Below are 26819 nucleotides of genomic sequence, written 5' to 3' on the forward strand. Positions count from 1 at the left end.
AATAAGCACTCTTGAACAAGTTACTTACCCTCTCTTAACTCAGTTCCCTCAGTATAAAATGGGAGAAACACAACTTTCCTTGGTGTAAGGTTATAAACAGTGCATGAAGAGTAATGCCGAGTATTGACCCTGGCACAGGGTACGTAGGTAAAAAGCAGTAATTTAGCTTCAGTGGTGATCATTTCCAGCCAGAACAGATCCAACTAGAAAAAGTATCTCTCTCTTCTTCCCCAAAGACATAGGCTCCACCTGGATTTATTTTGCTTTATTTTCCTCACTCTTTCCCACAATTAAGATGCAAAAACCTCTACATCATAACCATTATTTTCTCTTTCCAAATCCTGGTTTCCCTCTTCTCTAATTATCCCCAACAGAAGTGTCATCAGAAGGAACAGAGCAAGAAAGGCAAGGACTTACAACTCAAGATAGACTGTGGTCAAATAAGGAAGAACTTGACTGCCACTTGGATTCAACCGTGACAGACTCAAAAGGAATTCTTGGTAAAATGTCAAGTGGGGAGAATTCAAGCCTGGGGAAGGATTACATGACTTCGCACTAGGACAATGAACCCTCAAGTTAACTACACCTTGAACTAAACACTCCTTCAATCAGAAGCAGTCAGTTACCGGTGCTCCAACACCAAACAGTGGAAAAGGGCCGATGAGATGAGAGTCATAACCATCATGATCAGAAGCAAAGGGAGGAAAGGAATGCTCCCTGAAAGCTTTCTTCTACCCAGGAAATGAAGCACAGGCAGCTAGGCAGTATCAAGAGAAACAAATGGGATCACAATGTTTCAGTTTAATAGCACAGTGCCGTTCAAACTTTATAAAACAATCCAGCATGTGCTGGTAGTTGTTTGTATTATAGAGAGGCAGGATAGCATGGAGGTGAAAAACACATGGGCTCTGGAACCAGACTGCCTGAAACGTATCCCAGCTCCTGTACTTAACTAGCTGTGTGACCTTGGACAAGTTACTTAACCTCTCTGTGCCTCAGTTTTCACCTCTGAAAAATGAAGCTAACAAACCTAGACTCCACAGGGATGCTCTTTACAAAAACTCATTTCTAAGGCAGAGTAGTGCTAGGCACATGATTAATGCTATATGTCTTTTACAAATAAAACTATTAAGATCCAGTACTCACTCAAGAGCAGCTTATACACAATCCTGTGCTTCAAAACTGCTGCTGGTATTGCCATCATAAATCTCAAAGACCCCTTTATTTTATGCTGACTCCTAGAAATGCAACTTGTTGACTAACAAATCCTTTTACTGAAGGATAAATAACCAATAAACACTGGTTTATTGAGCTAAATAGGTCTAAAACCCAGAGGTCATTTTGACATGGTGAAATGGAAACCGAAGGTTTGACACTTAATCAAACTGTAATCATCCCCAGAATAAATGAGCAAAATACACATTATTTATTGAGCAGCCCTTGTGGTCACTTTCCAAGCTGTTGTATTTGACTGGAAGGCACAAAACGTAATAGGGGTGTAGCTAGGTTTGGCTTCTGCCACACGACTGAACAAGTGGCATCAACTTAGAGAATTCACTAAGGCTTTCTCTGGTCCGCAGTTCTGAAGGCTCAAAAACCTGGTTTTGCCACCACATTCATTCATTCAACAGTTATTTTACAAGTACCTACTTTGTGCCAGATCCCGCAACAGGTAATGTGGAGAAACTGGACAACACATCATTACAATTCCTGCTCACTGCCGCAAAGCTGACGATCTGGCAGAGAAGACATATTAAAAAACCGAACGTGCACCACAACAAAACCTGATGGTCAATAAACTTGTTCCTACAAGACCAACCCATCTTTCGCATGCAATCACGACTACATAGAATTCAAGCAGGGGAATACGTTGTACGAATGGTAACAGGCACCAACTTGACAAACACCTGGCTGTTCAGGGTGGTGAATTACCTATTCCGAGCCCTGCCCATTCTCCCATTCTTGCTGCTTTTCTCTGCAAGGCTACAGTCCACTTATTTAATTTCTCCTTCCTATATTACAATCCCATACACATCTTGCCTCACCAAATTTCTTTGCCTATCACCCTGATTGGAGTCCTCCATGTTCTAAACGTCTTCCATCACACATCTATAGAGATAATGCCATTTATTCCAGAGGCGGCTACATGTATTCAATCTTTGTGGAGCCCACTAGGTTAACCTCAGAAACCAGCGTTATATTCTGTTATTTTCAAGTCTGGGCTTGGTGTGGTAGGGCAGAAGGGGCATTTAGGGCCAACGTGCACTGAAACTGTGGCCCCATAAACCCTCAGAATAATTCTCATTTAACCTGCAAAATCACCCAATGAGGCACAGAAGTTAATTTTATATGAATCGTTAAGCATGCTACACACCGGAAAATGCTACGCGTTATACAAAGGTCAAAATTAAAACAAGAACTTAGCAGGTTCATGGTCCAAGTTCAGTAGTCATTTTCTGCTGGTGGTTCTATGAACCATAAGCAGTGCTTGAGATGATACTAGAAAAAGTGCACCCATATGAAAAGTTTCAACCAACATTCAGATCAGCAGTAAACAAACAAATACCTGAGTCAACACAGAAGTGAAATCTCTCATGTTACTTAATTTAATACAAAAAATAGCATCCATGGTAAACAAAGATGTGCTTCATCCCTATCATGGAGAATGTATACTTGTGGCACAAGTATGCTCAAGGCTTTTGTTGATAATTAAACATAGAGGGAAATCATTTTTATACTTCTACCTGAACTTTGTTGGATGGAATAAGACAATTTCACATCTGAGGTGGTGGGGGCCTCAGTGGGGATACTACCTACACGTGCCAGTTAGTTACAGACAGGGCTTTAGTTGTGTCGGCAATCCCAAGGCCTGGTCTTTATTCTTAGAGCCATAATTAGGGCTCTCTTTCCTGGGGCTAAGATTAAAGTAGCTCCCAGAGTTTCAGAGGAGCCACACCATCCCAGGTTCCATCCACTCAACCCTGCTTTACAAACTGGAACAGAGAGCATTAGAGGAACTTTCCACTGAATTTCCATGGAGAAAGATGAACTACTAAAGATTTTTCAAAAGATATTTTTTAAATGTGATCAGACATTAACCCAAATATAGCCCATGGAGAAAGTGTAATTCAATAGGGTAATTATTTAAAATGCTCGCTGGGTGAACTTTAAAAATAGGCCCTCTAAGCTCCAAAAGAAATGTTCTGTGTACGCTGTCTTCATGGACACATTTCCGGGAGTCAGCACAGGGCCTGGAACTCATGAGGTTCTCTTTAACTATTTTCTGAATACATAAATGAATAAATATATTCCTTTTGATCATTACCATGAATTTTTCACCCAGGAAAAACAATAGTTACTTAAAGGCAAAAGTTATTCGAGTATACATTACATAAAAGAATAAAATCCTGCGTTTCACCTTGAAATATGAATTAACTTCCACCACTAAAAACAGAAAATTAATGGAAAAAAAGTAAGTTTTCATAAAGATGACTGTCACAGATGGTATTAATTCCAACCCATTTTGCGCAATAAATCTATACAAAACCTTGATATACTTACCTACATGTATGCAGTAACAATGACAGAATGTGAAAGACTCCTTATTTGGAAACAGACTCATAAAAATAACTGTGTGAAAGCATATCCATAGGACATGAAAAACACTTTCTGAGAATCTGTAATAAAAAGACTATAGGCAAAAGTTCCACAATTTGGGCTGTAATAAAACCTTTCAAAAGCTGATATTTTTCAATACTTGATAGCCAAACTCGTCAATGATATTTTCCACATCACCATCATTTATAACACATCACTGAGACATTATTTCCCTGAAACCAGTTCTGTAATTATAGAAAGACTGGGATGCTGACTTCATCATAAACATTTGCTATAAAGGTGCCTTGTCCCCTTGTAATTCCTGCATATATACCCGGTGATGTTCACATTGTTGTTTACCACTATCATAAACTACTCTGGTTTGTATTAAGACATTGAGAATCCATAAAGTAAGTTACAGTCAAGACAAAACTCACCAAGCACGATGACCACAGTCTTCAGAAGACTCATCATGGTATCCCGATTGCGCCGCGGCCCAGAACTATGCCGAGACATCCTCATAGTCCTCTGGCGAACATAGCCAAAGATATGAGCATAGAGAACCACCATGACAACAAAGGTCACCAAGTTGAAAATGGCCCAGAAGACCAAGTAAGAGTCACTGTAGAGGGGTGCCATGTTGGAACAGTTTTCAATATCACAGATGCAGTTCCAGCCCACACTGGGTATGGCCCCCATAACAATGGCCATGGTCCAGATGACCACAATCACCACCACCACCCGCCGGTTGCTCATCCGCGTGTGGAGCTGCATGCGGAAAACCGTAATATGCCTCTCGATTGCAATGGCCAGTAAGTTGGCCACAGAGGCTGTCAGGCTGGTGTCAATGAGGCCCTGACGCAGGAGCCACGTGCTAACAGTCAGTCTCCGAGTATTGGGTCCTGTGTTGAACATTAGGTAGAAGTAGGCCAACCCAGCAAAGAAGTCCGCAGCAGCCAGATTCGCCATTAAGTAATAAATAGGAAAATGGAAGCGGCGGTTGACATAGATCGCCACCATGACCAGCAGGTTGGCCAACATGATGAAGATACAGACGGTGATTCCAAGTCCCATCACCAGCTTGCTAACTGTGTTCCATTCTGTGGCAAGGTACTTTCCACTCCGGTTATAAAAGAAGGCAATGGACTCATTGTAGAAGCACTGTGGTTCATTCATGGCTGTGAACTAAAAGAGAAAAGGAAGAAAGATGAAAAAAAGAGAAAAACCACGGACCCAAATTTAAAGATGTGTAGATAACGCAAGTCTTCTACGGTAAATGTAGCCAAAAAATAGCAAAAGCAAAGAATTTGAAACTCTGATCCTGCGTAATGTTCTATGATTATGTTGAAACTCCAAGGTTTCTTACTGTTTTACTGTTCTTGAGATTAAAGACAGTTGGAGTTAAATAAATGACAAGGTCTGTTCTTGGTGGCTGCACATCATTGAAGTCTACTAGAAAAGCCACACGACCCAGAAATCATGCCTAAAATACATGAGACAGATGAGAAATTTGCAGAGCATTGCAATTGGAATATTTACCATAGTGAAATCTACTTTGGCCTGTTATTTAGGGAATCTGTAAACACAGTTGGTTTATAGATAGGGTATTATTGCCCTATTATTCTGCATTTCTGTTCTCACATAGTATGTTCAATCTGTGTCAGACATTTTATAACGCAAGTCCCCACAAGGACCATCAGTCCCAACATTTCAAAGAGGTCACTGTGCATCAAAGCTACTTTGCCCAAAGCCAGCATTTGCTGTTCAACATTCCTGTGGTCAGCACTGTCTTCCCCCACAACTCCTTGCCCCAGAATAGCATTCATCGAACAATCTGTGACGTTTGAGAACGTTTTTCTTCTTGGAGGACATAAGAAATATGTAACTAATGTAACCTTCAGGGAGCAGTTCATACTTTGACACTGCTCTAAAAGTACACCTTCTAAAATGTTGAGCGATAATGTTTCATTACGTGTTTTCTTATTTTTAACATCATCAATCAGAATATATTTGCTTTTTAACTACTTATACTCTCACTTGAATTCAAAAGGATTGAGGAAGTTTCTAGTAGAATGATATAGGCGTCGATAAAACTATTAAAACAAAATTAGAAAGTAAAAAGTGACACGGAGAAACTAGAAAATTACACATCAAATAGAATAAATCACCTTTCCTAAAGCCTTAAGTTTGTCTGTGACTCCTAAAATTAGAGAATAATTCTTGAAGATAGCTCACATCCAAGCTTTTTCTTCATATCCTACACTGCATTTAGTAAATTACCTAGCAAATATGACAGTTTTAACCACTATTTTTGATCGAATATTCTACCGAATATCTGTGAGTTGTGCCTTAATGTTTACCAAACACAGAAAGTTCCAAAACAGTGTGTGAAATTCTTCTTGAATGGTTAGTCTCCTGACCTGTCCAGACATCTAGGGTCTCTTTCCTCATTTAGACTAAATAGCTTTTAGATCATGCTTCTATAATAATCACTCTTACCACGTTGTATAATTATTTACCACCTTGTTTCTTAAAAAGATGATAGTCCAGGGGAAGAGTGAAGACCCTGTCTTACACATCTTGGTATCTAATGTACCTTCCACAGAGCCCCACTCAATGGCGATCTGAGAACTTGTCATGTTCCATTCCACTCCAAATCTTGCCATTACTCTTGGTATCTCATCTAATTTTCTAGCCTCTCAGTTTCTTGACCTCATCTTTCATGACTTTCTATTCCATTACAACTCAGCTGCCCACTTCCAAGGTCACACCCTGGACTCTGTAACCACTCAGAACTGTCTCCCTTTGGAAATAATCGATTGATACATTCTAATACTCTTTCTATTCTAATTACTCTTCCCATTCTTCCAAATTTATACATTCTAAGTACTCCCTCCCCATTCTTCCAAATTTCTCAATTGATCCCCCTACATCAGTTCTTTGAAGCCATCTATTTCCTTAAGCATGCTACTTTTTCCCAATGGATTACTTCCCTATCTTCCCCCTTTTCCCTATCTGGCTTAGGTTCCATAGTATATCGTTTCAACCTCTTTTTTTTTTTTTTTTTTTTTTGCTAATGCAAGAACACAGTCTCTTCTTGAAGACTTTGAGGTCAGGTGTCCTTCAGAATTCAAAAATTTGCCGGTTTTAAGAACAGTTATAGAGGACATAATCTATGTTTGATGTAACAGCCCCATCAAAATTTGAGACAGCACTCCATAATGATACACGTTAATCTCTAAAGTAAAACATATGAATATATACACTAAGTTTGATAAATAAAGGTTATAAGTAGCCTCATATGTATTCATTCAGAGCAACTTTTGCCACTAAGAAAAAGCCATCAGTTTTCAGAACTTCTTAAATTTTATAGTTTCAGATAAGGAAGTAGAGACCTTTATCTTTTAATCTACTTGCTCCACTGCACTTCTGTAACAATTTCTTAGAATAACAACAGTCTTGGATGGATGTAATTGGTTCCCACTTCCACATCTACACCAAGGCTTCTGAGAAATGTTAGAGAAAAATCAACATATCTGGCAGATTGATTCTGCTATAAATTCATGATGTCTAGCCTCAACTGAGAATTTAATGCCACAAGAAATCTGATTTTCTCCCTAATTATTATTCTGTATCTTCTTCACAGTAACTAAACTTATTATTCTCTCTTGAGTCTCACCTTCCCTCTCTCCAGCAGCAGTTGCCAAAAGAGGAAACTTAGAAATCATCAGATTGGAACTCTTTTACCTTTAAAATTACTTATTCAAGAACCTATTTTTTCTTCCCCTTCTGTTACAATCGAAAAGGTGTACCCTTTGCCATCCAAGTGTTCTGAATCCCATCCATTCCTACTATTTCCAGAACCTTGTTCTATAAATTGCTTCCTTTTTTCAGTTCCCTCCTCACTCCTTCTCCTCTCCCTTGAATCTTTCCTATCCATATTCAAGTAAGTTTAATCTCTACCAAAGACAGGAAGGAAGGAAAGAAGGGAGGGAGAGAGGGAGAGAGGGGGAGAGGGAGAGACGGGGAGAGGGGGAGAGGGAGAGAGGGAGAGAGGGAGGGAGAAAGAAATCCCCATGTAACTTCAAGTTTGGTTTCCAGCTCTGATGACTTTTCCCCTTCATAGCCAATTGCTCTCCAGTGTCTCACTGGACACACACGAATTTCTCAATTACCTATGGTACAGCTTCTTCCCCTTCCCCTCCATCAAATCCACTCTAGTCAATTCTTGAATTTCACATAACTTCCCAAAATCACACCAATCTGGTGGCTGTTCCAATGGAAATTTTTCAGTCCTCACCTTACTAACCCCTCAAAGCATCAGATACATGACCGGGAGCCTCTTTTTTAGAAAATTCTCTTTCTTTAGCTATCATGACATCATACTATCCTGGCTCTTGATCTCTCTCTCTCCCTGGTTGGTCCTTCTCAGTCATTTCTGAAGCTCCCCATCCTCTGTGCAACATTACTGTTTCTACCCTATATTCTCATTCAACACACTTTCATTGAGTTTTCTAATATGTCCTCCAAGATTTCAAATATACATCTCAAATACTCCCATATCTACATATTTGACCCCTATTTCTTTCCTGAACTCTAAGCAAATACCAAATTGCCCACTGTTATCTCTGACAACCTCATAATTACTTCTGTCTCTGTGTTCAAAACCAAGCTCAAACTTACAACCTTCCCCAACTTGTTCCTCCCACAGTCACTATTTCAGAGGCTACAGAACCACTATCTTTCTAGTGGCCTGAATGCTAAATGTGGGAATTCCTTTTCCCCTCATCTTCATCATTTAATCAATAACCATACCCTGTACCTTCTCCTTCCTAAGTATCTGTTCAACCTGTTTCCTATTCTATCCTCATGGCCACCAGCATTACTACTACACTGGCTTCCTAGGTGTTCTTTCTACCTAGCACCAATCTCTTCTCTAGTGATCTTTCTAAAAGACAAAGTTGCCCAAACTGTTCCTCTACTAAAAACGCTTCAATGGCTAACAAGTGCACTTAAGCTAAAAATCCATACTCTTCAACCACCTTATTGGGCCTCCTTATCAGGCCTCTCCAGCCTCAACTCAAGCTATTAATGACTTTAAACTCTCTGCTTCAGCTCTATTTAATGTACTGTGCTCTCTCTCACCTCTGGTTCTCAGCATCGCTGAGAACAGAGGTTTTCTGCATCAGCACCCAGAGGGTTTGTAAAACACAGCTTGATGACCACATCTATCTGATTTAGTAGATCTGAGGTGGGGCCCCACGTGATGCTGATACTCCTGGGCTAAGGACCACACTTTGAATACCACTGGCCTAGAACAACCTTCCCCCCATTTTCACCTTATACTCATTCTTCATGTACCAGTTGAAATGTTATTATTTCTAGTCATTCTCCCCAGATCTTCCCATGTCTGGGCAAGGTGCCTCCTACCACAGTTCCCTGCATTACTCCTATAACACTTACCACACTGTATAATAATTACTTCATTATCTATTGACACCTCCCCATACTAGGCTGTAAGCATTATGACGGCAGAGATTCTAGCTTTCTTGTTCACTGTTGTATAGCATCCAACTATTAGATTAGATGCTAAATATATATTGATTGCTTTAATAAATTAAAGATAATTCAAAAAATGTTTACACTTTACAAGTTTTCTTTCTGCAAAGGATATTAAAAAAAATCGTAAATATTATATAAATGCAAAATTCTGTTCTTTCCTTTAGCCCCTGTAACCATTTACTTTCTCGGGACAAAGAAATTTCTCAATCAAACAAGAAGCATGTAGTATTTCACAGCATTCCAACTTCTGAACGCCAACTGCCAACAAAGTCAAGCAGTGATATGAAAAGCTTCTTTGCTTTTCCCACATAGAAAAACCATATAATTAAGAATGACAAAATAGGGGGCTTCCCTGGTGGCACAGTGGTTGAGAATCTGCCTGCCAATGCAGGGGACACGTGTTCGAGCCCTGGTCTGGGAAGATCCCACATGTCGTGGAGCAGCTGGGCCCATGAGCCACAGTTACTGAGCCTGCACGTCTGGAGCCTGTGCTCCGCAACAAGAGAGGCCGCGATAGTGAGAGGCCCGCGCACCGTGATGAAGAGTGGACCCCGCTTGCCACAACTGGAGAGAGCCCTCGCACAGAAATGAAGACCCAACACAGTCATAAAATTAAATTAAAAAAAAAAAAAAAAAAGAATGACAAAATAAAGTATAAATTGGCTTTTTAAGCCACAATATGCTAAGATGAATAAAACTGACAAATTTTCTCTGAAGGTATCCAATGTTTACTCAGCAAATGGCATGTGACCTGGTTCTATTCCATCTCTTCTCTCTCAAAAATTGAGTAGTGATACCATAAAAACCATACCATATTTAATGACATAACTTACATGATTTTTTGAACCTCAGTTTTACCATCTGTTAAATGAGGAAATTGGACTAAATTATACATAAGGTCTATTTCAGATTTAAAATTCTATACTAAGAATATTGTGGATAAGAACTCTATATTTAATCAAATTGCCAGCTAAATATTAAAGCAGTAGAAAACATACCAGGAATTAAAAATAGTAAGGGTAGAATATACCTGAGAAAAAAATCAGGAATTTCAGCTAGATTTAGTACAACAGGACTGAATTGAAAGAAGAATTAAAACTTTTCTCCTATTATCTGCAAAAAGCAGCAGATCTGGAGAATAAGTGAAGGACACCCTGGCAGCATCTTCAATGGTAGTCAGAAGGGTAGTGTGAAAGTGCTTCTTTACTTTTTCAGGACCTGATGGATTTAGGCAGAAACCTACATCGAACTCTGAGAGAATGCAATGCAACTGTGCTTGGACTATAAGACATTAAGGTAGTCATGGTTATAATGATATGGCAAACAGAAAAAATTAGCAAACACAATGGGGAGAAAGCAACCTCAGAGGAGGAGATGGCCATCCTGAAGAATAAAAGAAAATACCTCCCCTTGAAGTAGATTTATTAAAAAAGAAAAAAGGGGGGGGGGAAATGGAAAAGATTAAATACTAGGATATTTCTGATTTGTATCCTCAAAATGCTTTGTTAGGGTACAAGCACTGAAAATAGAGCCAGCCATTATGAAGACAAAAAAAAAAAATTTGTTTCAGAAAAAACTACATAGAGATTATATTAGCTTCCCATTGCTACTGTAACAGATTGCCACAAAATTAGTAGCTTAAAAAGACAAATTTATTATCTTATAGTCCTGGAGGTCAGAAGTCCAAAGTGGGGCTCACTGGGCTAAATCAAGGTGTTGGCAGGACTGTGTTCCTTTCCAGAGGCTCTAGAAGAGAATTTTTCTGTCTTTTTCCACTTGCAGAGACGGCTCACATTCTTTGTCTCCTGGCCCTATTCCAGCTTCAAAGCCAGCAATGGCCAGCCAAGTCTTTCTCACACTGACATCATTCTAACACTGACTCTTCTTCCTCCATCTCCCACATTTAGGGACCCTTGTGATTACCTTCCCAGATAACCTAGGATAATCTCCCCATCACAAAATCCTGAACTTCATCACACCTGAAAAGCCCCTTTTGCCATGTAAATTAGCCTATTCAGTGGTTCCAGGATTAAGTATGCAATGGACATCATTAGAACTTCATCACTGTGCCCACCAAAGAGATGAAAAACCATTTCTCAATTAAAAACAATAATTCAGGCAATGAAATGAAGTATAAAAATTCCAGAAAACTGAAATGGCAAATAGAAAACAAACTTAGGAAGTTTACTCAGTGCTCAGAGAAGACGGTCAGAGATAAGAATAAAAGGGAAATAAGGCACGTATAGGAAAAAAATTCCAAACATAACTAGCTTTCCAAGTAAGACTAGGACAAAGCTTAAGTAACACAGCTTGAAGCATAAGAAAAGTTACTGCTTAAAGAGAAAGACCTCAGATTACTGGTTTAAGTTTACATAAATTACAGAAGAGTTGATTAAAATCAAACTAAAATTCAGATATAGCTAGGTTAGATTTTGGAATCTCAAGGTTAACATTCGAAATTCTAAAAATATAAAAAAATAAACAAACAAAAAGCAAACAAATCAAATATTGAGAGAGAGAAAATATGGTATTGCTAAGCTTCTGCTGTAGAATTCCAAAAGATAGAACATAACCAATCAAAATCTCCATTATTTCAATTATACTTCAATTTGGAAAAAATCTCCATTATATGGAGAAAATGTTTGAGATCCATAAATTCCACAGCCAACTATACTGATGTTCTCACAGGGGATAATAAAGAACAGTCCCAGAGATGTGGGAGCTCAGAAAGATCATCATCTACATTTCCTTCCTAAAGAAAATACAAATGCAAGTAAGCCATGAAGAAAGTAAAAATAAAAACCACAATAGAATAAAAAGACTGGTAGCAAGCATCAAAAATACACAAAACAAAACTGAGTCTAAGTAACTGCTCTCCAAATGGTTATAAAACAAAGCAAATATCAAAAATAACTCTTGAGGGTATACTTATTATAAAGACAATAAATTAATAATAATCTGGAATAACTGTATCAATAAGAACTTAAAAATGGAGGAAGAGAAGTATGGAAATATCTGTTCATTTTCTCTTATTACTCAGGTATGAATCAAAACATACTATTTAAATTGTAACAATAATTTTCAAAAATAAGCTTAAATATAATCGATTCAAAAGCCACCAAATTGAGTAGTTAATATACTAAAAGTAAGATGATTACTTTTCATATTACTGGAGAAAACAGAGTAAAAAAACGATGTATAGAATGACAATTCTGTGAAATTTATACAGGTAAGACTATAAATGGTTTTCTTTTCTTCTTTAGAAAAGAAGTATCTGTTGCAAGAAATTTAGGGGGAAACAAGAATATAATCAGACAAAACTCAAATACTTTTTTAAAGTTCATTATTCCAAAATGCCAATGACTATAATTAGAAATTTCTCTGTAATAAGTTACAGAATTCCGCCCTGCTCAAGAAACAAAGACATAAACAAAATAGAATGATTCCAAAAATACATTGTCCTCAAAGCTAAAAAGAGAAGTCCACATTCATGCCCTTTGCACATCCACCAATTACATTTCAGGACGATGGGGTGGAGGGAGGGGGCCTCATTGGCTGCTCTACAGAACAGATGCTCCAAATCTCAAAAATTTACCTCACCCTATCGTGTCATCTCAAAAGAAGTCATAACAACTCTGCCAAGCCTGAACTCTAAAGAGACACAGAGGGTGTTCATCTTCGCTATGCACTTCATTTCTTCATTGGCACATTCACAAACATTTCTGGAATGCCAGGTATGGGCATGGCACTGCACTACGCTATGCCTTCCAGGGGTACCAACATGAAACACCTGGGCGCCTGGTGTGGGGTCACTCACGGTCCATCCAGTGCGGTTTTTTTTTTTTTTTTTTTTTTAATAATATAGTCTTTTTTTTTTTTTAATTTATTTATTGGCTGTATTGGGTCTTCGTTTCTGTGTGCGGGCTTTCTCTAGTTGCGGCAAGTGGGGGCCACTCTTCATCGCAGTGCGCGGGCCTCTCACTATCGCGGCCTCTCCCGTTGCGTAGCACGAGCTCCAGACGCGCAGGCTCAGTAGTTGTGGCTCACGGGCCTAGTTGCTCCGCGGCATGTGGGATCTTCCCAGACCAGGGCTCGAACCCGTGTCCCCTGCATTGGCAGGCAGATTCTCAACCACTGCGCCACCAGGGAAGCCCCCAGTGTGGTTTTTAATCTCCTGAAAGACAACTACATTTTCATTAGCCAAGTGGAGAAGGGAGCACTTAGCACAAGCTCACGAACTGGTAACTAAACCTTTATGATTTAGTAAGCATTTAGATAAGAATGTAAATATGTACTCTACTGACATCCTAAAGGGAGATTTTAATTTATACTGAATAAAGGACCAGTAATAAGATCTAAATCAAGCCAATTTGGTTTCCCACTTCTGTTAAAGTACAACAATGGAGTGGGTGAGGACTTCTTCCTGATTCTGATACTCACCAGCTAATTTGGTCTTTGGTAAGTCTCATAACTGCTCTAAGTGTCAATTTCTCATTTGTAAAATAAGATACCTCTAAGGGCTCTTCAATTCTAGTTCTTAAATCTAAAACAATCAGACCTTCCACACATTTCCTCCCTCTTCCCCCCACCAAAAAAAGATTGAAAAGAGAGGGCACAGAATTTAATTAAATGCAATTAAGTCTCTATTAACAAGAAAAATAGTTCTCACACTTTTTAGAGTCTCAAATTAGAAACAATAAAAAGAAAAAAAAGGAATGATCTACCACTATAATCAGAAAATAGGACACAAAACAATGCTGATGCAAACTAAAAATGTTCTAAAGTTAGAAAGTTATCCTCAAAGTAGCTGAAGAATGTGCAACTACTAGATTTTTCAAACTTTATCTGAAAAAGTACATAAAATGCTACTTCTTATACATAACAATGTACATGAATATGATGTACACACATGTAAAAAAGAAAACTATGGAAAACAAAGTGTAAATCAATAAAGATACTTCATATCTGTTATGGCCCCTTGTAACAGGCTGAGTGAGTGACATCATATCAGTTGAATTTCCAGAGAGAATTTTGAGTCTGGGCCCAAGAGGAAGAAATGGAAAACAAACAAACAAACAAACAAGCCTAAAAACACTAAGACATGCTGGAGAAAAATATAGTGTTTTAGATGCACTGCTGAGCTAAAAGGGAACAGCAAACTGAGGTGATAGGCTGCCCTGGCAGCAGACTGTCAAGGTCATGGAGACAGGGCATTAAATATTACTGAGAAAAAGAAAATGAGCCATTGGCCTTGACTGAGGAAGTGACTTAGAACTGAGACCCAACAGTTAAGCCAGGAGTCTTGAAGATCTCCCTATCAGTAAAAGAGTGGAACAGAAAAAACAATCTACCCAGGTGCACTGGGGAAAACAAGGAAGTTTGTCTTAGCTTAGGCTCCAGGTTGGGAAATAAATAAATTAAAAGACTCCCTTCAGAAATCAAGACCCCTCCCTTCCCAATCAAGATGGGATTTGAAGTTATTAGACCTTCTGCCAAGTCTGAGAATGAAGTTAGACCTTTGCCAAATCTGAGAACCCACAGGAGGAGAAATTAACACAAACCACAGTCCTTAGCCTGTGATATCTCCGCCCCCCTCCCATCCACGTGCTGGCACTAGCAAGCATCAAACCTCTCCAGAGGGCCAGACCTCAATACAGCCACACAGGATTCTCTCGAATCAGCCCCACTGATGATGAATTCATCATCCCAAAGACTAAAAACACACAGGAAGGATACCATGTATGAGAATCGGCAGAACAGTACACAGTAGGATAGAACCCAAGAATATCAGACTAAAGACAAGACTGAACCGACTGAGGTTTTGCATTTTCCCTTCTCCACTTCAACTGGTTCCAGTTACATTTCCATTTCTATTCTTTAATGCTTATTTTTAATATTTTAACATGCATACTTGACTTGAAGTCTAAAGGTAATCCTCTTCCCTTGATGAGCTTTCACTCCAACACCTCTGGTTCCCATGTTACTGTGGTTCAGCATTTTACTTCCATTTGTTTTGAAACCTACCTAAAATTACCTCATATTACTGTTTTGATTTTCCATTCTCAGTTTATTTGGTTATATTTGTATGAAGCCAGCACACCCACGGTACAAGAACAAAAAGGAGATTAAGAGTGAAATAAATTACTGGCCAGTATTATTTAAGAACATAAATGAAGAGTTCCTAAATAAAATATAGTTTCTATACCTGTATATCTAGCTCTAGATCTATATAGGGAAAGAGAGAGAGGTGTGACTAAATAGAGCTTATTCCAGAATGCAAAGATGATTTAACATTTAAAAATCTGGTAATAGAATTCACCACATGAACAAATTCAAGGAAAGAAGAAAGGCCAATGATCAACTCACTAGAAATGGAAATACGCGTTTGGTAAATTTAAATATCCTTTCATGATAATTTGGCAATCTAGGGTTAGAAGGAAACTTCCTTAACTTGGTAAAAGGTTTATGTATGGCAATTGTCATATTTGATGGAAATATTCCCTTTTAAGGCAGAAACAAAACAAAGGTGATTCAATCACCAGTTGCTTTTAGCATGTATTGGTGATTATAGCCAAAACAATAAGGAAAAAAAAAAAAAGGAAAGAATTGGAAAAGAAAAACTTACTGTTTTTCACAAATGATTAATCAGTTACATATAAAATGCAAGATAATATATAAACAAACTGTACTAACAGAGTTTAGTAAATTTGCTGGATTAACTATCAAGCCACATGAATCAACTGTGTTCCTACAGAAACACCAGAAAAAAAATTTTTAATTATTATTTCAAGGACAACCCATTTACAATAACAAAAGGTCTAATGTATCTAGGAATAAGTCTAAATATTCAAAAGCTTACAGCGAAACCTAAATAATTGAAGAGATAATATTTCATGGACAGAAAAAGGTGTTAAGATGTCAATTTTCCCAAAATTAATATATAAATTCAATGCAATAAAATGAAAATCCCAAAAGCGTTTTTCACGAAGCTTGACAGGCTCCCTGAACACTGCTACAGAAGTACAGAAGAGCCAGAGTATCCAAGATAACTTGGAAAACAAAGAACTAGATGCCCTATGGAAAAGCGTATGTTATTTTAAAGTGATAATAGTAAGACATGATATTGGCACAGAAAAACATGAACAGCCAATGGAATAGAATAAAGAACCAGAAACACACATTTCCATGGTAACTCGATATAAGAGACATGGCTTTACCCACCAATGGGGAAAACAGTGTAACTGTTCATCTATATGAAAAAATAAAACAAATTGACTGTCTATGTCATATCATATCATACCCAGAAATCAATTTCAGGTGATATAAAGACATATGTAAAGAGCAAATAAAGAATATATTTATAATTTGTGAATAGAGGGATTTTTCTAAACAAGACCAAAACATTGACAAAATTCAAAATTCAAGACTTCTGTGCAGCAAAAGACTTCCTAATCAGTGAAAAGAAAAGCTGAAGAATAGTAAAAAGTTTGGCAATGCACATAAAAAAGGCTTAGTTTACAGATCAAAATAGAAAAACCAAACAATCCAATAGCAAAATAGGCAAAGACGGGGACAGGCAATTCATAGAAGAGGAAAACTAAATGGCCAGTCGTCACATGAACAGATAATTACCCTTCCGGGGAATCAGAGAAAGTTAAATACAAACTGCCGTCAGACCCAATTAATCATTCCATCAGGTGGGCAAAATTTAACAAGTCTGAAAATATCAAGAGTTGGCGAAGACTGTCATACAGTTATGGTGGGAATAAAATTTCAGTACAACTGCTTTGCAAAACAGTTTGGCAAAAACCACTTAAATTGGACATGTTCATACACATGATTGAGAGACTCTAACCCCAGAAAAACTCACACATGTGCATAAGGAGACATATACAAGAATTTTCATTGCCACTCTTTTATAATATCAAAATATTAGAAGCAACGTAAATATCTGTCAACTGGAGAATGGATAAACTGCAAAATAACCAGAAGGGTATGCTATAAAGCAGTCAAAATGAACAAAGTAGAGCTTTACGTATGCTAATGACTAAAGCAATTTGCAAAGTATACATGCAGTGCACCATTCTTAGAAATGTAAAAAACTTACAAAAATACACTATATATTGTTTAAACATTTTCTTCACATATGTATATATCCACAAACACATGCGGGGAGATGATAAATAACAATATTTATGGTCTGAGTCAAGACGGAGGTTAACAGAATTGGGAAGGAGTACAAGGGGCTCAACTTTATCTATCATGGTTCTTTGTTTTATTTATTAAAGCCTAAGATATTTTCTTATTGAGGTATAATTGACATATAGCATTAGTTTCAGGTGTACAACATAATGATTTGATATTTGTATATATTGTGAGATGATCACCATAATAAGCCTCGTTAACAAGCATCACCATACATGGTTACCAAATTTTTCTCGTGATAAGAACTTTTAAGATCTACTCTCAGCAGCTTTCAATAATGCAATATAAGTATTATTAACTATAGTCACCATGCTGTACATTCCATCCCCAGGACTTTTTTATTTTACAACTGGAGGTCTGTACCTTTTGACCATCTTCACCCAAAAGATTCTGAAGCCATTACATCAAAATGTTAACATTTTAAAAGCTGGGTAATAGACATCCTATTGTATTATAACACTCTCTACACTTTTCTGTATGCTTGACATATTTTTTTTAACATCTTTATTGGAGTATAATTGCTTTACAATGGTGTGTTAGTTTCTGCTGTATAACAAAGTGAATCAGCTATACATATACCTATATCCTGACATATTTTTAAAATAACAAACAGCTTATTCAGTCGGAGTCAAAGCAAATGGGTTCTGTTGTCAATAAAGCAGGGAGGAGAAGGAAGCAGAGGGGAAGGAAAGTAGTCAGCGCTATAGCTAGGCTCCACCAGGCCCAAAGAATGATTAACGGATAAAAACTGAAATACGTGATCATGCTTCACTTAACATTCCTATTTCCTGGGAGACAGCAAAGGGTCTGGGAGATAACATTACAGATTAGAGCTTATTAGCTTATTATTAAGCTTATTATTAGCTTAGAGCTTAGACCCCAGAATTGGTGAGATCTGGGTTCAGATTCCAGTTGTTTTGTTTACTAATATGACTTCAATAAATTACTTAACACTCTCCTCTTAGGAGTTAGTCTCCTCATCTGTAACATAGAGAGAAAAACACCACCTTTTAAGGACTGAGTTATTATTCAGTTTCTGTAACATCCATTTCTCCTGAAACTTTTAAATCAAGTAACCCAGAGGGTTTAAACCTTCATAAACCAAACACCACCTCTAAAATGCAGCCTTCTTGAACTCACAGATCAAAACAAGATAATTAAATAATTCATCCGATGAAGAAAATTATTTTCTCTTGGCCCTTTTTATTTCCATAGGCTAAGAACAGAATATCTTTCTTTATTATCTTGTTTCAAATCCATTTTTTTTTACAATAATACGTGTGGATTGGTGTCTAGGCTCTATTTCTTCCAATGGTTTATCTATCCCTATACAAATACCACACTGACTTATTTATTATAATGTTATAATAAATTCTGATATCTGGAAGATCACTTTTTCCCACCTAGGTCATCTTCTTCAAGATGATATTGGCTAGTTTTGACCTTTTGTATTTTGATATGAATGTTAGAATCAGCTCGTGAGGTTTCAAGACAATTTTTTGGAATTTTTATTGTGACTGCATTCGACCTACAGATGCATTTAAAGAGAACTGACATGAAATCAATGAATCTTACAATCCATTGACATGGTATCTCTCTGTTTAAGTCTTCTTTAATGTCTATTAATAAGGTTTTATAAATAATCTCAGAGTTCTTATACCAATTTTATTATTAGAGTTATTCTTAAATACTTGATACTTTTAAGGCATTTGTATACAGGATTTTTGTGTAGTTTTCTCATTTAACAGTTTTTTAAATTGAGATATAACCGACATAGATCATTGTATTAGTTTTAGGTGTTCAATTTTTTATTATTTATTTTATTTTTACTCATGGTAAAAAGTATTTAATAAGTGCCACATCGGTACAGAAAAACACACAGCCTATATAGCTCATCCTTTAAAACTAGAACAGCCAAGTGAAAAGTCAGCAGAGATTCTTATTTTTACTTTAAAAATAAAAATAAAAACAAACAAAATAACAACTAAGGTACACATTGGGAATTGAACTACTACAGTTTTTCTTTCTAGAGATGTGACATCCATGTTTTGTCAGTAATGTTCTATCAAACGTTGTACTAAACGAGTGTACTAAATCCAAGCAGACAGATGACCAGTAAAGCTGTTTGCTACCTCCTACTGAGCTAGACCAGTGGAACACTATCTTGGTAGGATTATTTTGACAGTAAGAAGTAAGCGCAGAGCCCCTACCCCAACAGAAAACCTAAGGAGCTGTTTTACACAGAAAGGGTTTTAAGCAAACCTGCACAAACACTAACATGCTCTAAGAAAGGAAACCTTTCAGACTACTTCCAGCATACATTCATTGGTGCCCAGTAAAATAGGAACACCAACGTAGCAAGCATGTTTGCTTTCATAGCACTAACAGCTAAAAAGCACACAGCATATAATACTTTGATCTTGAAGTGGGGAATCATGGAAGTTCCAAGATTATATCCACTAGGTTAGCCTGAGTATTCATCTATAAAAATATTTTTTAAAAAACACGTACACGAGAGTTATAGAAACAATGGGACTACATCAGGACCAGTAGAAGACAGTGATACAAGGACTGTACATGTAAGACTAGGAATTGATTTTCACATGTACCTTTTAGGTAAAGGAAATCTAAGTTGATTCCTATGGCCAAGACTAGCTGTGACAGTAGGATTTTCAGAAATCTTAAGATGGGAAGCTAGCTTGAGTTAACCCCTAAATAAATACTCCCAGTCAAAAACCCCACTGAGGCTGCAGGACTGAAACTCTGACCCATATAAAAAGCTGTGAGTGCACAAAAAGCCTGGTGGGACATGCAATGCCTGCTGGCCCAAGAGAGTTGGTGATAGGGTTCTTCCAGCATGGGCACACCAACATGTATGCTGAGGAAGTGCCCCCCAGGTGGAATGCTGGTCTTGGGCTTCATGCAGGAGCCAGACTCAGAAGCTCCTGCGAGAGGTGTCTACTCAGGGAGGAGTACTAGGGTTACCGAAGACAAGAACGTGTCCAGGAAGTCAGGTAATTTTCTTCTGATCCATCAGTACTTAACACTAGTGAAGAGCTGCAGAACAGAGTCAGTCTTTCCAAGACGTATTCTTCTGACATCATTAGCCAAAGCCTCTCCCAGTCTATTGGCCTGGTGATGTCTAGAAAGATCCCATTACCTGCAGGTGGGACCTAGTGCCGCAGATTGTTCTGGGAAGGTGGCATAGAAGATGATTTGCACAATGAAATCACCACTAAACCGCTGCTTAAGTCCAGTCCCCAGCCTTCTCTTTCTGCTCGGTAGTCCGGAAACATTTCTTTAAAAGCTGGAAAATCCGTAAACGTGAGAAGCACGTCGAAAATGTCACCGGCCACTTCATCTTTATGGTGCTGTAAAGTTGTAGTGAAAGCCCCCATGTTAAATCCAGGAATCCGCTCCAACAGCTGTTCTTCTATATACTTTTCTACCAAAGAAATATATTCGTTAAAAGTAGGTGTGTAGGTGAGCTTACTCTCTTCTGTGTCTTCAAACTCCTGGTGGTACTTGCCCATGCAATTCCTCTGTAATAGCTGGAACTCACCATCCATGATGATGTCCTCTTAATATCCAACCACAGCATCAAATTCTGCATCAGAGGCGAAGAGACGGGCAGCGGGAAGCTCTCTTCCTCTAGGGCGTCCATTGCCGCCGCCGCCGCCGCATCCACCGCGCTCGGGGGAGCGGGCCGCCGGCCTTCCACCCCGCCCGCGGCCCGGGCGCATCCTCCGCTCTGCTCCGCAGAACCCCAACCGGCATCGGGAAGGCCTCGCCGCCGAGGCCACGGGCGGCTCACGGCTCAGCTGGGTAGCGCCTGCGCACGACGCCCCGGCCTCAGGCTCCGCGGCTGCGGCCACGCGCCGGCCGGGCCTCTAAGCCCTGCCAGGCCTCACTAAACTCGCCGCTGCCGCCGCGGGGTCCAGGCTTCGTTACCGCGCCCCACCTCTCAATTTTTAAAAAACAGATTTGTGTATCTATTCTTTAAGTTCTTGTTGTATTCTACTGCCCATACTTACTGTATTCTCTTATTCTTACAAACAGCTTCTCGATGCTTTTTCCGTGACTAGCTTAGAGGAAAGCAGTAAGATGTGCAACTGAAAAGAGGCAGTTTTTAATATTTTAAATACTTAATGCAATTTTTTTAATATTTTTGAGAAAAAAATCATGCAGAAAAGTTCTCATAAGAATAAATGTATATTCCGGCTACATCATTTGAGTTACACATCTTGGCATAACAGGACTACAATCTCGCAGATTCCCTGTCATTCGCCACCTTGTTCTTTCTACCTTTTCTTTCTCCGCTGATATAGAGTTGAATTCCCAGCTGCACGCTGTGTTGCTCTGCTTTTCCAAGCTGGTCTTGAATGAGACAGTGAGCTGACCAGCAGCTGAGTGTCTCCATCTGGACTTGTCACATCTATGCCTGACCATAACCTCTGAGTCCTGAGTTCCCACTGGGCACCCATATACAAACCAGCATGTCAGAGGTAAGCCCAGAGCACAGGCCCTAGGGCTGGGCTTCTTCCTGGGCCCTTTGTTTTTGCCAGGTTTTTGCCAGGTGATTTCAGTAACTTGACCAACCACAGTTAAGGTAATGCTAAACAGAGTTCTAGAATATGCAAAGCCCTTGGAGTTGGGGCCCAAACCTGAATCCAGATGAATGACTTTTTTCTCCCAGGCTTGAACTAAGGCTTCAAACCTCCCTATGCTGGCTGGTGGAAGTTCATCTCAGTGCAAATACTTTTAAATCGGGCAGCTATCTTGTTCACCAACAACCATACCCTATTCCCTCTTCCTACAGGACAGGCGCTCTTGCTCCCAAAGGTTGTCTGAATCTTTGAAAGTTGCTTAATACCTAACCTTGCCTTTCAGGAATTCATCCCTTTCATGGCCCTTTCAGAAACATTTTATCGGATGTTAAGGAGCAGATAACCACCCACTATCACACCTCTCCCAGCCTGAGCCTGCCCAGGATGATCATTTACGAAATGGAATAAGTCTAACTTACAGGCAGTTCTTTAAGGGATGCTATGTGATTACCAAATGGTAGTATCATCACGCAGCAAATGAAGGTGGAATTTTTAAATGACAGTCTTATTACAGCAAGGTACAGTTCTCAAAAGACAAAAATCCCCTGGACCCTCTGATTACCATCTCCTCAGCTGGTAAAAACAGCAGGGCATTTTCCCACCTTAGCATTTATTCATGGAATAGCTGCAACTAAAGTTCAAAGAAAAACAACTGGAGAAGCTAGGAGTGTAAAAAGGAAAATAGGCCAAGAGCACCATCATGGGCAGTAAGAGGCAGGAAGCCACATCACTTTGAAGGATAAAGAATTGGCTCCATTAATCATTAAAGACTAAACCAATTAGAAAGAAAAAGAAACAAACATGAAAGGTCTCATTTGTGGTTTACCCTAGGTATCCCAGTAAAATTTTGTCTTATGAATAGAAAACTCCAAATGTGCCCTTGGATTCTGAAATAAGATATCCTCTCAAACTTTATCTGTGTTTATAAACACAAAAGGGGGCAGAGATGAATTCAAATTGCAATATGAGAACAAATTTAACTTCTAATAGAAACATGGTTCAAGATGGAGTAAGTCAGAAATCTCAGTGTTTATCTCCACACGCATTTATTCCTGGCAATGCACTGGAGTTTTCCTTAGAGTGTTTATCCAACTTGGCTTTCCTCTGATGGATCTTCTGGCATACTACACATAAGCGCGTCATACACACAGGCCATATGTAGAGATAACCACTCACGCCCTACAAAAAACTATGGGGAATAATTATGGGGAAAAAGGAAGGAACTAACAGATGTCAGGGATCTATTAAGAGGCTAATACTGTACAAAGCACCTAGCAGATATTTTGCTATTTAAATCTGTGAGCACAGTGTATATTATTGGAATTCTAGACATTAAGAAAAAAGAATTAGCTGAAGAGAGATCTATATTGAAAGGGATTTAAACCTATATTTGAGCCAAAATTCACCTGGATCTAAGCCCACGCATTCTCTTTTCTCTGGGTAGGTGAAGCCAGGCGACACTATGTCTTCATTATGTGGCACTGGAAACATACTTCATACTACAAGTAATTGCTCACACTTTAGTCCAAAAGAAAGTTACTACCAAGATAGCCATGATCCCTTACTTTAGGGACTGATAATTTAACACATGCAACAATTCCATTTTTAAACCTTAAAAAGTCATTGAATAGTTTCAGGCAGAAGAGTAAACTGATCTAATCAGTATTTTTAAAAGATAACACTTCACATACCAACTGCAAAAACACTTTTGAGAAAAGCAATTGGGAAATTCTGAATATGGACGAGTAGAAAATGATATTAAAATGTTGTTTTTAATTTTGCTATGTGTAAGAACGGGACTGTGGTTATATAAGTGAATTCTTTCTTAGAGATGCATATTGATGTATGAGGACTGAGATAAAATAACAGGATGCCAAGGATTTGCTTTAAAATATTTCATCCCCCCAAAATGGGAGAAGGTGAAGCAAGTTTGGCCAAATGTTAATAACTGTTGAATCTCAGTGATGGCTATGTTGGGATTCATTATATTATTCTTTTGATTTCTGTGAATGTTTGAAAACTGCATAATACAAAGTTCTAAAAAAAAAACAAAACAGAAGTCTTTCAATCTCAAAAAACACAACCCACTGAACATGGAATTCAACTGCTTCAATCTAAATGTATCCACTCTCTAATATCAGAAATAAAACCTCTAAATACCTATTAGTAATGATGTTCAAAAACACCTGTCTTCCAGCAGACACCAAGTAGAGACCTACTTGTTAGTTATATCAGAGAACTGGGTAAGAACTAGGGGAACAAATCTGTTGATGAAGTTGAAGACATTGAGCATCTACCCAAATTCACATCTTTTTTTTTTTTAAATAAATTTATTTATTTATTTATTTATTTATTTATTTATGGCTGTGTTGGGTCTTCGTTTCTGTGCGAGGGCTTTCTCTAGTTGCGGCGAGCGGGGGCCACTCTTCATCGTGGTGCGTGGGCCTCTCACTATCGTGGCCTCTCTTGTTGCGGAGCACAGGCTCTACACACGCAGGCGCAGTAGTTGTGGCTCATGGGCTTAGTTGCTCCGCGGCATGTGGGATCTTCCCAGACCAGGGCTCGAACCCGTGTCCTCTGCATTGGCAGGCAGATTCTTAACCACTGCGCCACCAGGGAAGCCCCAAATTCACATCTTTAATGAAAGCTACGGGATATCACTTGAAGGGATCAAAATATCTTCGTTTCCTTGGCTTGAAACCAAGACAGCCACTTAGCAAATGAGACAGAATGAAATACCGTGTAAAATACTGATGGCAAAGATTCCTTCCTTACTGGAATCACAGGTGTGAGATCCGAACGCCTTTGAAGTTCTTAAACACCTCTTCTGATCTCTAATACCAGTCGGTTTGAGAGAGCCCAAACCACCCATTCATGGATTGAACTATTGACCCCTCCATTCAAAAAGAAAATAAAACTTTTAATCCATACTCCACCCACAGTAACTAGATGAACCACCGTTCAAGTTCTGCTAAACAGCATTGTTCTAGAAACAGAAAATGATCATTGGTTACCTATTCTACCTCCATCCCCTCCCATCCCCGCAGGGTAAGAGCACATTAGTTCAACCAAAGCACGAGCATGTTCCTGTCTGCAAACATCTCCGGAGCCTCCTTTGGGTGCTCTTTATCCGGACTAGCGGAACTATAAAGCAGCTCCAAACACAGCCTTCCTGCTGCGGCTAAGCCCAGTCTCGCCTCAGTATTCATCTAGCTTCAGAACAAGGTGCTGTCTCTCCCAGCGTGAGCAAACAAAAATCCATCTTACAGTCTAGGCAGGAGTCAAGCAGGGAATACAAACTTGGCCCACTTCAAAGCACCAGGCGTATCTTTCACTGACTAAACAGCAATTCCAGCAAGAGTGACAATGAACCTTTCTTCCCTATTATTGTTGGAAACAATCACCAGCTATTTTGTTCATATTAATTAGTTTATATCTAGTAATAGGCAGCCTTGATTAGAAAAATGCTCTTTGTTACCAAATGAATAGAGTACCAAACAAAACCAAAAGCTTTTTTTTTTTAAATTGTTGTTTTTGTCTTAGGAAAGGATTGTCAGGCCTTTCACACTTGAATGTGGGTTTATCTTTGCACAGGTCCCTGAATTCACTCTAAAAGAATGCAAGTTGATGTGCCAGACAATACCGGGTGAAGCTGATTGAGTGAACAGCTTATTACGCCTTGCCTAAGGAGATGCTGTATTTAAATTACTTTTACCTTCTCTGAACCTGGGGAAAACTTGATAATAGGAGAGACTACATGAATACAGGCTTGGGGGCAAGGGCAAATCAGCCTCGGATTAAAATCTGACTGCACAAATTACATGTGAAGAGTTGACATATAATCAAGATGCTCATCATGGGCGAGAGGATCCTGGGAACCAAGTAACCCAATGATCTGCATCTCTCCGGAAGGGTAAGCTGCCTCTCTCTGTGACCTAACACCCCAGCTTACAGCCGACCCCTTCCAAGAGGGCTTGAGTTCCCCCAACTATCAGAAGCTACTACTGTTCCCAACACATGGTGAGAATCATGGGACTCATTTCCCTGGTTGAGATTCATTAATTAATTGGTTCAACGCAGTTGTTAATAGTCAAGGTTTGAACCCAGGTCTAAGGCACACGAGCTACGCAGGCTTGTTTGAGGTTAATGTTAAATACCTTCATTTGGCTTCCGAGACCCTGCAAAACCTTCTCCAACTTTGTAATCTAACACATCTACCTTTTCTACAACCTTAAGTATGCCGATAAGTATTTAACAATGGGTGCTCAGGAATGAGGGCCTGTGTTTGCCAATTTCTGTGGTGTAAATACTCCACCCTGGCTGATTTCAGGCTATAAGCATGAAGTCAACTGGCTCACGAAATTCCTTTGAAAGTTGAACAATCAGATCTTGTGAGCTGGCAGAGCTGGCTCTAGACATCACTGCTCACAAACTCATACCCCAGTCTACTGCAGCCACCCCTGAACTCACATCCCAATGCTGTGAGCTCTCACCTTGGGACACCTGACATTCACACGGGTTGTTTCCTCTCCCTTACCAGAATAACTCATCCTCATTCACAAGCTCCCAACCTGGCAGTCTTCCTTCGAGAAGCCTTCCCTGATTCTACACGTCTTTTCTGCTGTTCCACTTTACCCGCAGAGCACCCATACTTCCTGTATCATAGCATTTGTGACACAGCATTCTAATTTTTTGTTTCCTTATCTGTGTGTTTCCCACTACATTTATAAACTCTGACAGGGCAAAAGCCTTCTTTATCTTATTTAACTCTTGCATCCCCAGGCCTGCCACAGTGCTTGCTGAAAAATACCGAGATGTATTGAGCAATGTGTCAGATACTGTTCTAAG

At 39.0% G+C, this 26819-nt stretch overlaps 1 protein-coding gene and 1 pseudogene across 4 annotated transcripts in view; both read right to left on the minus strand.

Moving 5' to 3' along the window:
- Nucleotides 1–26819, minus strand: part of LPAR1 (lysophosphatidic acid receptor 1) — a 156473-nt gene that overhangs the window by 55550 nt on the left and 74104 nt on the right. For all 4 annotated transcript variants that reach the window (XM_036856485.1, XM_036856487.1, XM_036856488.1 and 1 more), the window contains one exon: nt 4035–4782. In XM_036856485.1, coding sequence (XP_036712380.1) covers nt 4035–4782 — 748 coding nt within the window. The remainder of the gene's footprint in view (nt 1–4034; nt 4783–26819) is intronic.
- LOC118897351 lies at nt 20538–21028 on the minus strand (annotated as a pseudogene).

This window comes from Balaenoptera musculus, chromosome 6, assembly GCF_009873245.2.
Source record: "Balaenoptera musculus isolate JJ_BM4_2016_0621 chromosome 6, mBalMus1.pri.v3, whole genome shotgun sequence".
Lineage (NCBI taxonomy): Eukaryota > Metazoa > Chordata > Mammalia > Artiodactyla > Balaenopteridae > Balaenoptera > Balaenoptera musculus.